Source organism: Lissotriton vulgaris, chromosome 6 (genome assembly GCF_964263255.1).
Source record: "Lissotriton vulgaris chromosome 6, aLisVul1.2, whole genome shotgun sequence".
Classification (NCBI taxonomy): Eukaryota; Metazoa; Chordata; class Amphibia; order Caudata; family Salamandridae; genus Lissotriton; species Lissotriton vulgaris.
The window spans coordinates 1,700,624,219-1,700,638,881 of NC_141694.1; the positions used below are offsets into that span (position 1 = coordinate 1,700,624,219).

At 45.4% G+C, this 14,663-nt stretch overlaps 1 protein-coding gene across 1 annotated transcript in view; it reads right to left on the bottom strand.

Moving 5' to 3' along the window:
* Nucleotides 1–14,663, bottom strand: part of GPATCH2 (G-patch domain containing 2) — a 568,925-nt gene that overhangs the window by 398,168 nt on the left and 156,094 nt on the right. Inside the window, exon 4 of the mRNA XM_086927907.1 lies at nucleotides 11,431–11,613. Coding sequence (XP_086784033.1) covers nucleotides 11,431–11,613 — 183 coding nt within the window. The remainder of the gene's footprint in view (nucleotides 1–11,430; nucleotides 11,614–14,663) is intronic.

A 14,663-nucleotide genomic window follows, 5' to 3' on the forward strand; every position in this document is an offset into this window, starting at 1 on the left:
GGACTACGGTGAACAAATTAAATTAGGAACAGGCGGGTGCCTATATGGGCCGGCGACCCGGGCAACCTCCTTTGCAATCTGGCTTTCTACAACCACCGTGTGCTGCTGAACAGACAGTTGATTTCTACACAGTGATTCCCCCCGAAAATCCCCCGCCGGGATGTGGAACCCATATGAGAAGCCGTCCCGTAACACCCCAGCGGAGACATGATCAGGGTATTCGTTTAGCCAGGGGATCATTGCCATGATATCTACGGGGGTAGGAAGTGGTTCCCCTCGGCCGATATTAGGCCTTTTTGGCACCTTGCTACCCCCGGTATCCCCATTCTTGGCTCTGCACGAACTCTCCGGGTGTGAAGAGTGTCCACATCCTGCGCACTCATGCCTGAACTTACATGTGCCCTGTGGCCTCGTGCACTTGCCTCTGTTAAAATTCCAGCAAACCCCCCTTCTACCCCCGTTCCCACTACTCCTGGGTTGGTGATCACCAGCAGGGTTTGCTCGAAAGGGGGCCGCCGATTGATGGCGGGAAGGCGCCGACCCATACTCGCGGAGCGAGGACGACTTCGTTGTGCCCGGCAAGAGCTGCTTCTGCCAAGATACGGAGTCGAGACAGTCCCACGTCAGAGACGAATCGTGCTCCTTGGCCTTACGAAACTTACTATCATAACCCCTCCATTGATCGCCCTCATATGTCTCATAGAAATCCATTATGCGTGTCTGATAACAGGCTAATTCACTTAAAATCTCTGGTTTACCTTCCCCCATAATAGCTGTAAACATCCCAAAGGCCTTGGCCCAATTAGAGATCGTCTCATCCACCCTGAAGCCCACCATTTTTGCGCGCCACACACTCGGATGCAACAAATCCTTCTGAGCCTTAACATACTCAATCTCGTGATGGTCAGTTAGAAATGAAAACATATTTACATATTTATCAGCCCAAATCATTTCCTTCGTGGCCAGTGGAATATGCTGAACTACTTTTTCCCTCCTTGAGGGCAAAGACCCCCCACTTGCCATTGGCAGTGGCTGCTTACCAGACTCCATAGCTGGTCCCGCTGATTTTTCACCGCCAGCCGTTGGTCCTTCCGAAGGAATCTGTGAGGGGACAAGAGGGAGATTCGCCTTCGCAGCATCTTGCGATTGCCGCAACTGCTTCATTAACAATTTAGCCTCTTTGGCTGTGTCCCCGGGTGCCGCCGCGCCCTCGGTATTCTTCCCAAGCCACGCAGCCAACTGGGCGGCCAACTCCGGAGGCATGTCCTCCTCGCTGGTGGGCGTAACTACAACCGGAATCGGTTGGCCCGGATCCGGGATCGGTACCGGGGCCTCGACCGGACTAACTGGGCTTACCGGGGGTGACTCGGGAACTGGAGCCTCCCCCCCCTGCCGCCCTATTCCTGGCCCTTTTACCTCTCCCTGTGGGAACTACTCCCGGCAATGCTGGTCCGATGACCTTCTTCGGTCTGCCCGTACTGTTCATTGCCGCCATTTGCTTCTTCATGCTCGCCATATCTTTCATCAGCGTGCGGAGCATCTGCTCCGTCCCGGCCTTCTTTCCGACCTTCTTGCCAGGCATCGTTGTTCGGATACTCGACCCTTGCTGCTTAGCTGCTCAACGAGGTCCTGGGTCCGGAGGTCCGAAGTGAAGAGAAGGCTCCTGGAAGAGAAACACAAAAATTACAAGTTCTCAAAATTGCTCCTTGTTCCGTCGAGGGCTCACGTGCAACGAGAGGGTGCAGCTTCCAAGCACGGGAACAAGAGGATGCTTCTTTGGATTGTTGCTCCTTTTATTCCTCTTCGGGAGGGCGTGTACCCTCCTCTGGTACGCCTACGGGGCGTGGCCAACGGTGTAGGTGTCTAGGACAACCCCTCTTGGGCGGGAAAAGGCGCGCCCCGGCTACGCCGCTTCGGGCATACCAGCCGAGACACGCCCTCCCCTCGCCCAAAATGGTTTCCCGGGAGGATCAGGGCCCCCTACCATACGTTCGGGGGGACCGAGTGGTCGCCCCTTTCCATGTGCTGCTTGATTTACGCTCGTTTCTGGGCCTATCTTATCTGGGCAGAAGTGCTTTCAAAAAAGAGGCAAGGTGACTTTGCGCCAAGGCCTTCGCGATATGAGATCGCTTTCCTGGTCGTTTTTTGCTGTAGTTGTGATAATGGCGAATTTCAGTAGGTAATGATCTGTCCATAGTAATGGGGCTGGGGGTTCTACTATTATTCCAGATGAGTTCATAAAAAAAAGGTCCAAAGTGTGACCGGCACTATGTGTGGGTCCTACGACTAGCTGGGCGAGACCAAGAGTGCTCATATTAGAGATCAGTTTCTCGATGTCAATATTAGATAGCATTTCTGTGTGATGGTAAAAATCTCCAATTAGTAGAAAATTATCTGCAGCGCAATGGTCTCTAATAATTTATCAGAAAAGTCCCTTTTAGCTCCTGGGGTCAATAAATTAGGGGCCCTCTCCAGGAGCCGTTGGAAAGGCCATTTATCTTAAAAATACTTATTTCTGTGTGGCTATAAGTGAGATTTTCTAAGACAGTAATATTCAAATCATGAGTAGAGGCAATAAGTAGGCCACCCCCTCTAGTCTCTTTCCTGTCTATTCGGATTACTTTATATTGCGGAGTAAAGGAAATGTGCACATCAGGGGAAGCATGTTCATGTAGCCAAGTCTCCGTAACGAAACAGATGTCAGGAGCCGCTGAATCTAAAAGGCTCCATATCTCTACTGAGTGTTTAGGGATGGAGCGGGCATTAAAATACATTGCACTTAGTTGATATGGGGCACTAAGCTGATTTGGACAATGAGATGTAGTGATTTTCTTGGAGCGAATGGGTTCGACTGGGCAAGAAATTTCTGAAATACTGAGTATTTCTATTGCGCGTACATCAGTAAATTAACTTTAGGGAGAATGATCTCAGCGACCTCCTAGGCACATAAGGACGAATAATGGGGAAAAAAATGTAGGCTTTTTTTTTTTAAAAGCCCTATTCATTGCCTTTAGGGCACTCCATGGCACTGGCCCGGACTTTTTTAGACAAAGCTTCCAATGGTACATGCCATCTAGACCACTTTGTTCTGCCTCAGCTTACAATCTCATAGTTCCTAAATCCAAAACGGCCTGCTGAGGTTGAGGATGGTTTGCAGTAGGCACAAATAGCTCTGGAACTCTCTCCCCTTGGAACTAAAAAGAAAAACAGATCTGTTGGTTTTCAGAAAGGCCCCAAAAACTTGGCATTTCACCCAATAACTATCTTTTTTTCCCATCAACAGTTTACCTTCTCCGAGATTAGCGGGTATGACAGTGCTCTACAAATCCTATTTTCATTTCATTCCATAAATTCCAGTATTTATGTTACATCACCCTTCCATACAATGAAGATGTACTTTTCTCTGCTTTAGATTTCTGTAATAAGGACTTGTTAGACCTGGCATCATTTGTGTGATTTTACGCCACCCTTTTTACCTTCAGACATCCTGTTTTTGGTGACTTTGTTTTTGCTGGTATTAGGACTATGCAGTTTACCACTGCTTCCCAGCACTAAAAGTATTTGTGCTCTCTCCTTAACACATGTTGAATTGGCTTGTACTCAATTGGCATATTTAATCTACTTGCAAGTCCCTAGTAAAGTGGCACTACCTGTGCCAAGGGCCTGCAGAGAATGTCTTTATATATAAATCACATCCTATTGTGGGCAATATGCAATTTGCACTTGTTTACACCACTCACCCATTTGTTGTGGTTGATGTGCCTCACCCCACCTGGCAGCAGCTCAGGTTTATGGAGCACCGCTCTAAACCAAATTAAAGAAACAGTGATGACAGTCTTCATATTCCATTAGTTGTGAGCAACTTCATCTATTCTCGCAAGGATGTCAATGCAATTCATCATTTGTCGTTTGCTTAATTCATTGCCAAAGGTATACAAGTATTGCATACCATATAGGTGGAAGTAACTCTTTTTATGGCGGTGTGTTACTCCTATAGTCATAAGGTGCAGTTATGAGTAGACCAACCACACGACTTATGATCTATAGATAGCCACGTTTAGAGTGAAATGCTGCTTATCGGCATAAAAATACCGAAGAAAAGAGCCGATTAAATATTCATGCGCCCACATCGTGTCACATGGCAATTTGTTCACGTCAGTTTTATATTTACGGCGTGATCAAAAACGCCGGTATCGGAGTGTCACCACCCACACTATCTTCTCGTTGATGGAGCCCCCACTATGGTAGCAATAAGCGCTAGAACAAGGCGGTTTACATAGACTATACCTCCATTGCCCGAATAGTACTAGCGCACTGATATACAAAGCCAAGTATTCATTAGCGGCAAGGCTCAGATGGCTAATGAGCATAGCCGCGCCCATTGAAAGCGGGAAAGGAAATCAACCGCGTACAAGAGCCTCCGCATTCATAATGAAACCAGTGCTGGATCGCGCTAACTCACCTCTCCGTCGGTGTCTCCCGGCAGTCTTCTGGGCTGTCTGGGGGGGCACCGAACATACTGTGGCCGCCATTTTGAAGGAATCAAAGGCTGACCCACTGCATCACGTGTCTATCGCGACCACATGACACGTGTCGATTCTGGGTAATGTAGTTTCAAGACTAAAAACGGCCGATGATGTCGTTTTGCGCGTGTAAAGTCTAGACTAAGGATCATTATCTAAATAGTTTGATCTGCATAATATCCCAAGCGATATTCCAATGATTCAATCAGGGATACACATATGATTTTGTATTTATGAAAAAACTTTTTGTATTTATGAAAAAACTTTTTGTATTTATGAAAAAACTTTTCGCATTTACAAAAACACTTCGCATTTATGGAAACAACACCTCAATGTTTCTTAGACCCTGTGGACACAATCAATGTGGCGTATGAGTGTATATGAGTGTGAACCCACAACTTAAAGCTCCCTGCATTTTGGCATGTAAATACAATCAGATATAATCATCCAGCCTGAATGTACATATGTCAAGTCAGAATCACATTACCAAGACCAACTCGCAGTTAAAGGGACATCCATGGGATTGGCTCATTCAACCCATCTTTATCACTATTGATCTTGTAAACCCACTTTTGTTCTAGTCTGAACAGGAAATTCCCTATGTCGGTGCATGATTGAGGAATCACGGGTTGTTCCAACACCGTCCATTCGAAATCATTGGGACCATGTCCCACCTCTAGAAAATGTGCAGTTAAGCGAGTCGCTTGCTTACGACATCGTATCGTACTCTGATAATCTTGGATTCTTGTTTTGATCCTTCTTGTTGTCATGCCAACATATTGTTTTCTGCAAGGGCACGTGATGAGGTAAATTAAGTTTTCGCTATTACAGTTGGTAAAGCGGCGTTGTACCCAGGGCCTGTTTGTTCCAATATCAACTGAAGATGAGTTGTTCGTCAGGGGGCACACTGAGCAGACACCACAAGGATGGTGTCCCTGTACTGCAGGTAAGTCCCAGAGAGTCCCCACTTGTCTGGGTCCTTTAGTCTTTGGACGAGTGTGTACTAGCTGGTCTTTGAGACTTTGTCCCCTTTTAAATGCAAACAAGGGGGGAAGGATTTTATCATTTCCTGTATTTAGTATGGACCAGTGCTTACGAATGATCCTCTGGACCTTATTTGACCTTGTGTTGAAAGTATTAACAAAGGTAATACGATCCTCCTTCTCCTTTGGCGGTTGAAACTCAAGGAGGGACTCTCTGTTGTTGTAAGAGGCCCTCTTCTTGGACTGACGAATTATCTTTTTAGGATATTTCTTCTCAAGTAGGTGTTCCTCCAGTTTTTTTGAATGGACCATGAATGTTTCTTTCTTAGAGCAGTTTCTCTGTATCCTGAGGAATTGGCCAAATGGTAAATTATTTCTAAGGGCCCGAGGATGACAGCTCTCATAGTTTAACAAAGCATTTTTGGCCATCGGTTTGCGATATAATTCTGACTCTAAGCCATTAGTAGTGGCCAAGATTTTTATATCCAGGAAAGCCAGTTCTGCTTTGTCATGTTCAATGGTGAATTTCAGGAATGGGTTCTTTGTGTTTAACCAGCAATGGAAGCTCAATAGATCTGCCTCGGAGCCACTCCAGATAACCAATATGTCATCTATATATCGCTTCCAGATATGAAGCGATGATAGATGTGGTTGGAAGGTGTTAATACCTCTTGTTGTTCAAAGTTATGAACATATAGATTGGCCAGGCTTGGAGCGAAGACACTTCCCATGCTGGTCCCTGAGATTTGAAGATAGGTGGTGTCTCTAGTGAACACATGGGGCCTCAAATATTTAACAAATCACAAGAGGTTATTTTTGTAGCTCGTCTTGGCAGAACCCTCACAGGGCTAGTGGCACCAATGGTGGAACTGCCTGTGATGCTAAATGTAGAACTGTGAGCTGAACCGGAGTGTATCACAGTTATGCTAAAGCATCTGTAGGGACACAGGGAAGCTACATGGCTTGACAAACAATTAGTGGAAAAGATATGACATGGTTTCAAGTGTTGCAGTGAGAATGTTCCCTGCATGGTATTAAGAAGTGTGTCCCTACCTTGAGTGCTCGGCTGATTGTGCTTGATATCCTTACTTTTATGATGGCCCTGGTGTCATGCTAATCTACTTTGTGCACAAAGGCCAAGGCCTAGCGCTGACTCAGCAATGTCCCGGACCTGTTCCGTGCCCTCATAGTGGACAGAGGACTACTGTCCCTGTTGTGGGTGTAGCAGATAAAGCTGTGGTAGCAGAATACTCCTGTTTTGAGAATTACAGTGTAACTGGGATTTTTTTTTATCTGAGTCAGTGTGAGTGGCCTGCTAGCCCTTGTGTAAAGTTCCAATGTTACGAGACTAACCAAAACTTTGCACAGATATCCTATGTGCATATCGACCATGTGTGCGTGTGGTAGAGGTGCAGTAGTAGAAACTGGTGTGTAAGAGCCTGTGAACTGAAGCTAGTGGGTTTTCTATGGGATGCCTCTGGTTAGTATGGCGCAAGCTGGAAATAAGTACAGCTTCCCCCGACGATTGAGGGGCATTTCCTGCATTCCTGTGGCTGGATACAGAAGTCAGGAGGATGGAGACAAGTATATCCATTTAAATTCCAGGAAAACAAAACATTGTTACCAAAGCGTTGCTGATCAGGTCTTCATAGGCACTGCAATTTGGTCGATATCAGATGTGAAGGGAGGGACTGCAGTTTTTATTTTATTTTTCAAGGTGAGGAAACGTCTGCATCAAGCTTGATCTTTAGTCTACCCCTCATTACTGCTTCTGAGAGGTGGTGCCTCACATTGTTGACATGTTGTAGGTGTTCCAGTCAGGAGACAGTCTCCTTGCTACCTTCTGTGAGAAGCATTAATAAACACAACGCCTTTGTCTAGAGATCACCCTGAAAAGAACACTAGAAAGAGAAACACCCCAAACCACTGTACTATGTGCCAGTTCCAAGTTTTTCGTAACCAAGGAAAGGAATGCTCAACAGAGTACTCCAAAGACTGCTATGTGTACAGCCAGATTCACCTGAACCCTGCCCTTTCTGTTGGAGGAGCAGAGTGTCTGCCAAGTAACCAGAAGCATGTCTACCTGCTGAGAAGTCTGAGCAGCCCAGCAGAAGAAAAGTGTCTATGAGAAGATACCCAATACCTGGTCAGTGGAATAGCTACAGAAAGCGGACTGTCTGAGAGCAAAGCCAGGAATTACTTGAAAGGGTCTGCTGGTCTCTCTATGCTTCCCGGTAAAAGTTGCAAAAAGTCTATGTGCTTTCGCAAATCAGCCCATTTGGCTGCAACTAAGCTTGTGCTTGCAGTGGCACTGTCGGGCTGTCCCTACTTTGGTGTTTGCACCAGCGTGGTCAGGGCTATAATTTCAAAGATGTTCAGTGGCATCGCTAGACGTTTGCCGCCCCACAGCAGTGCTTGTAACAGTGGCGGTGGGGGGTTGGTGGCGATATTCCGGTGTTTGCTGCCTCACAACGGCTGCAGGTAAGAGTGGGGGGGTCGCCGTCCCCAAAACTCGTGGCGCCCGGGGCGGACCACCACCACTTGCTTCGCCACTGTAGATGTTCATATCAGCTGGGTCGGGGACAGCATTGCCTGGACGACCTCACCAATCAGTACTAGACTTCAGCAGCCAAACCAACACCTGTCCAGTGGTGCTAGGGCTGACAATCTGGGGGCCTGTGCACAGAGACACGTGAGTCATGTTTAGCTTCCTCAACAGTGTCCGAGTAACCGCACTGGATAATCAAGAACATCCATCTGCGGTGAAATCAAACTATAGAGTTCGTGCTAATCGTGCATGAAGGTCTAGGAGACTGAAATCCTACCAGGTACACCACCATGGGTAAGAATTCAAGCAAATGTGAGAACGGACTGAGTGTTTGACTTGTGGGGCTCTAAAATCTGCACCTGAGCCTAGTGCATGCTTTTACCATAAACTGGGGGCACACTATTCATATAGAGTAACCTGGGTGGGAGACAGCACAGAGGGAGATAGGAAGGGTATCTCGACAAGAGAGTCTTGAAAAGGAACACTACCGTGTATACTAGCTTGAATAGTGTAGTATAGAGTACTAGTGTTAGATTAAAAAGTGCTTTATTTTCTAAAAAGAAAAGCAATTTTCTAGACTCTGAAAACATTGTGCCTACTCAATGGTGAGTTCTAATGGTATTTTCTCCCATGCTACCTCCCTGAGAAACTTGCCACTGCTCACCCTTGCAACCTGAGAGTCAAGTGAGGAAAGGGTTGCAGGGCCATTGTAGGATGGGCCTCAGGACATCAGTGGGCGGGACCCAGTAGCCCCGGTCTGCTCTGCACCTTCCTCTCTGAATAGAATCTGAAAGAGGCTTAAACATTTTGACAAATTATTTTCTGGAGCATAATGATTCTGGGGAAGAGGAGCCTGGGACACCAGAATGGCCACTAACTGAGCTTTTGCACTGGGACCCAAGAGGATGAGAGCCACATCGTATAAGTTGAGGAAAGGTACAGCTAGAGATCTTAGTTTAATGAACTTTGGTTAACGCAGGTCTTTATATTTGTTAGATAGATAGGAAAGGTTATCAATGCATCAGCATTTTGTGCAGGAGGGACATTTTAAACTTCATCTGCCAGGGCTGGACAGGGAATCCAAACACAGCCCTGGAGATTTTTAACACTTGCTCCAATACGGGAAGTCAATGAAAATATTTAAGCCCTCATAAAGACATACTACGACCACAAAACCAAAATAATGAAACAGCATAATGCAGAAGAAGACTAAGAACATTAAGTCAATTGATTATTTAGAATTTAAAATTAAGGAGAGTTACATCAATTGAAATATGGATATGGTTTAAACAAAGGTAGCGTAAGGTAGGAATAACGTTTAGCTTGTAGGTTAAGGGTGTGCGCAAAGCTTATGGTTAGGGGTTACTAAATGTTTGTAGGTAAATAGAATACAAATTTCGCCAAAGCCTCATTTCAACATATGACCACCATACTCTAAAAACTGACTTTAGTCTGAATATTTAACACATAATAACAGCTGCTATCAGCCGCCATATAGACAACTGTGTGCAAACTTCACTTGTTATTGCTCCTACCTTAGCACCACCCAGTCTTATAACAGAATCCAGCCAAGGGAAAAACAATGTTTTCACTGTAGTGAGACTTCAAGTCCGTGTTTAAAGATTAAAACAATGACACCTTGACTTTAGATTCAAAATAGGGGTACCACCTGCCATCTTTTTACCGGAATGCCCAGTATTTTAAAATCCCTGCTGGTACATAAATTTGGAAAATCACCTAAAGCCAATATTTGGTCCCTTGTTAGTACATATTTTAAACAGTAAACGTAATAAGATAGCATTTTAAAATGTGTTCTAGAGCTGCCTTGATCCTGGAATAAAATGATTAGAGGTGCATTTATTTAAAGTTGTATTCAAGTATTATATCTGGGCCTTTGTAAAATCTTAAAACGTGAACAAAAGACTGTTATTTTTCTTCGGGAAAGTTGTGTAGGTTTTTTGTGCATTTATATTTGTGTGCATTGTTACCAACGTGCAGGAAATAGTTTTAAACTAGATTATACATTTGCACACTGATATGATACTGTTGCTTTTAAAACACTGTTCTTATATTGTGCAGAAGTGAGTTTTCTTGACCTTTGTCTACTAGGCCTCAATTTGGGCCTAGCACCCATTTAGTTCCAAATGGATCTCACCAGTGTTACTCATCCTTTTCCCGCCTATCTTAATGTTTGTTATTTCTGCAGTATTCGTTCAAACTGAATCATGTAAATGTATTTCCTTTGTCATTGTTAATGCTGTCTTCGATGAACTTTCCCAGGTGAAACATAAAATGTAACCACATAATACGATCCTTGTGTTAACTCACTGTAACCTAGACATTCATAATTAATAGGTTGCTGTTGTTCATGTATCTAGTTTCTTCTACCATCTCTGGATGGCATTAGCACTGAGCGGGTAGAATAATTATTAATGTAGTGGAATAGTGCTTAGTTGTTAAAGAAATACAATGTCTAAAAGAACTGTGTTCTGATTTGCTACTGAAATGATACATTTGCTCACAATAAAGCTGCAGTGATTTCATATGCAAAAATAATGTATACAAGCCCTTGATTTGGAGGGGGAGTAAGCCAAAAGGCTTTCCATAACCCCTTTGCCGAGGGGCTAATTCTCCCGCAGCGCGGGGGGGAGGGGAGCCGCACGCTGCGCCGCGGTACTCATGACGAGCTCGGCTCGTCATGAGGCACAGTGGAGCTGTGCTCATGAGGAGCTCAGCTCGTCATGACTCCACCCACTTAATGGAACGCCCAGCACAGGAGGGGATTAGCCCCGCGTGGGCGTTCCGCGGCTGTTATGTCGAGCTCAGCTCGTTATGAGCACAGCTCCACTGTGCCTCATGGCGAGCTCGTCATGAGCGTCAAAGAGGTTAAGACTGAGATGCTGGCCGCTGACTATTGATTTTGCTGCTCATTTGGGACTTAGAATAATTTTGCTTTTGCACTTTATTGTAATGCCCTATTGGCTGAAAAGCCTCCATGGCTGCATTAACCCTGTACAGCATTTTCTATGTTGTTTTTGTAAAAAATCCTTTAAAACTATCTCACTTATCTAGAACTCCGTTATTTTGTGGCCTCTTTACCTAATTGACTATTTTATAATAGTCGGATGTGCTTCAAGGTGCTCTACCTCAGGGTCACATTGCCTCATGAAACTGAGCTTTAACACCATCTCAAATTCATCAAATTGTGGGCTTTTGGTGTCAAAATTGGGGGGACCCTGCGCCACAAAGATGGCAACCCTAAATTCAGATAACATTCTTGAAATTTGTGGGTAAGACTGAAGCATACCTGTTTCTTTTCAATAGTTAACCAAAACCCAATGTCTTGTGTTGAACAGGAGGAAAGGGCCATACTAACCTCTTTGGGTCGAGTGTGACATGAGAGGAAAAGAGCCACTTAATATGCTTTCGAAGACTGGGTCCGACAGCTCCTTCGGCATCTCTGGGGGGTCCTCTTGGTCCCACCATGGAATGACACCTGCAATACCACAGGCACCCCCAGTTTCAGTCTCATGGAACCAGTCGCTTTGTTCGTCGTCACCTGCAGACAGACAAATGACACAAGATTAAGATAAGTACAAAGAGATACGAACGACAAAGCCAAATGAGATACAACCTTCGAATCATAGAATGTTGCTGGTAACATGATTCTACTAGAGCAGATTTATAGGGACAAGGCGTTGTATACAAACAGGGCTTGATTCCAACCCTCATTCAAATCCTGAATCAGGATTACACATTTTTAGCAAATAATACAGCTTAAGCTGCTTGCCGAGTAAAAGTACATAAGCAAAAAGAAAATCTGGGACCATATCATGGTCTCGTTTTTGGAGCTGCACAAACACAGAAAGGATCTATGCATGTATTCTTCCAAAACGGCGTTGTCAACAACACATACATTAGCTCAGAGAATCTGCAAGATAATGCATGGGCTAAAAACAAACACACGAACTCACGTGTTATTATTTTCCAAGTTAATAACAGGTGAACCAGCCTATATACTGAAGCCGGAACCCCGCACGCCTTTACCACGCAGGCTTTACATTGCATGTGACACTACTACACATGCAATTACCAAGAATGTCTTTAACAACAGATATGCCTTTAAAAGCCATGCCAATACAAAAATGTTTGTTGTAAAGGCATGAATGGTAAAGGCATATAAGTGGTAAAAGTTTTAAAGGTAAGGATAGGTAAGTACTAAGGGCATGATTACAAGTTCAGCGGTCCGTCGGACCACTGTACCTGTGGTGGAGGTGTTGTGGCGATCAGGGACTGCCGCACTAGTGGTTTGACCGCCATATTACCAGTACAGCAGTCGAACTGTGAGTGGAGTGGCGCAGCGAACAGTGACTGGTGCTGGCAGTGCGGTCGTGAGGCAGCAATATGCTTGGCAGTGCGGCTGCAGCACAGCCTAGCATATTTCAAGTTTCCTCGCTTGAACCCTAACCTTGGCGGTGAGACCACATTTGTTAGGGTGCACGGTGAGGAAACAAAGGGCCCCTGGTACCACATGGCAGGCCTACAGGGGGCATATTGTGTGCCCCACATGTGCTCCCCTGCGTGCATGCACCTCCTTTCAGGAACGGGCTATTACAATCCCATTGTGGTGCCTTTTTGAAAGGCACCACTGTGGGAATGCCAAAGGACTGCCCGCCAGACCAGGAGAAAACTCCTAATCTGGTGGGCGGCCGGCAGTCGAGTTTGGTGGTGCGGGAGCAGGGCGGTGGCTTGCCATTCCGCTCCCGGACCGCCAACCTAGTATCAGGCCGTAATTGTTTTTCTAGGGTTTAGGGTGGAGATGAGTTTATGGGTGGCAAGGGTATTTTTAGCATTTATAGTGTGTGGGTTTTTGAGTGGCAAGAGTATTTTTAGGGTTTAGAGTGGGTATGAGTTTTTGGGTAGCAAGGGTAATTTTAGGGTTTAGGGCGGGTATGGGTTTTTAGGTGGCAGTGGTATTTTTAGGATTTAGGGTGGGTATGGGTTTTGGGGCGGCAAGGGATTTTTTAGGGTTTCTAATGTGTATGGGTTTTTGGGTGGCAAGGGAATTTGTAGCGTTTAGGGTGGGTATAGCTTTTTGAGTGACAGGGTATTTTTAGGGTTTAGGGTGGGCATGTTTTTTTGAGTGGTAATGTTATTTTAGGGTTTATGTTGGGTAAGGGATCTGGAGCGGCAAGGGTAATTTTAGGATTTAGGGTGGGTATGCGTTTTGTGGTGGCAAGGGGATTTTTAAGGTTTGGGGGTATCGGTTTTTGGGTGGCAAGTGATTTTTTAGAGTGAGTGTGGGTTTTTGGGTGGCATGGGTATTTTTAGGGTAGGTATGGGTTTAGAGGTGGTAATGGTAATTTTAGGGTGGGTATGGGTTTTTGGGTGGTAAGGAGCTTTGAGGGTGGCAAGGTTATGTTTTAGGGTTTAGGGTGAGTATGGGCTATGGATGACAAGGGTATTTTTAGGGTTTAAGGTGGGTATGGGTTTATCGGTTGTAAAGGAAATTTTAGGGTGGGTATGGGTTTTTGGGTGGTAAGGAGCTTTTAGGGTAGGTATAGGCTTTCGAGTGGTAAGGGTGGATATATATGTAAATCTTACCTCTTAAATTTTTACCATGCATATATGCCTTTAGCACGAAATATCATTGTTAAGCCTTACGCGTGGTAAAGACTTGAGAGGTAATGGCATGCGTGATAGTGTCGCGGTCATGACCGCACGTCAACTGCATGGGTCGGAATGGCATGCGTGGTTCAGTCATACAACCAAAATGTGATGATGATACAATACAGCCCCTGGTAACATTTTTTGCAGGCAAACAGTCCACGTTCCTAATTTGCGCACAGGGTATACACGCCTTGTACTAAACTGGACATATATCATCGGCTTTCCCCAGCAAACCTAAGTTAATTTCAGTAGGCTCGCGGAGGCTTCAAGAGATAGCTAGGGAGAAAGAGAGGGAGGGGGAGGGCGGGTAGAAAGAAAGCGATCCGAAAGCGTGAAGAGACAGCAGGGGCGGCTCTAGGCTCATGGTGGCCCAGTACAGGGAACGTAAGTAGGGGGCCCCGGAAGAGGGGGTCCGGAGCTCAGAAAGGTGTTTTAATAATTTGTCGAGAAAAGTCTTTAGATGACCAGTACCTGCGGCTGCTCCTACCCTTCCGAATTCCTCTCAGAACGATACAATTTAGGAAGAGGAGGGCATTGTGACACACGACGTGAGGGACTGGCAAAGACGGCTGCAGTGCCAGGGCCATGACAGGGGCACCGGACCCACAACCCCCCACAGAGAAAGAATCGGTGGCTCTTTGCCCGGAAACAGTAATATCGATGCCATATTTACTATGGTCCACCGTCTATACCTTGATATTCGCTCTCCTACACGGGAATGCAGATGATTACAACAAAGCACCATGTATAGGGAAGCAGAAACAGCAACGACTCAGGGCAATTGCAGAATGTACCAGACATTATAGTGATGATGACCCACATAAGGTATTTACACAACAACCAAAGAAAAACATAGAACCTAGCAGTAAACACTAAATGGACAGGATTGGCCATCATCCAGTGCAACAACAGGTAAACGGGCTAATAAAATGGAAACTC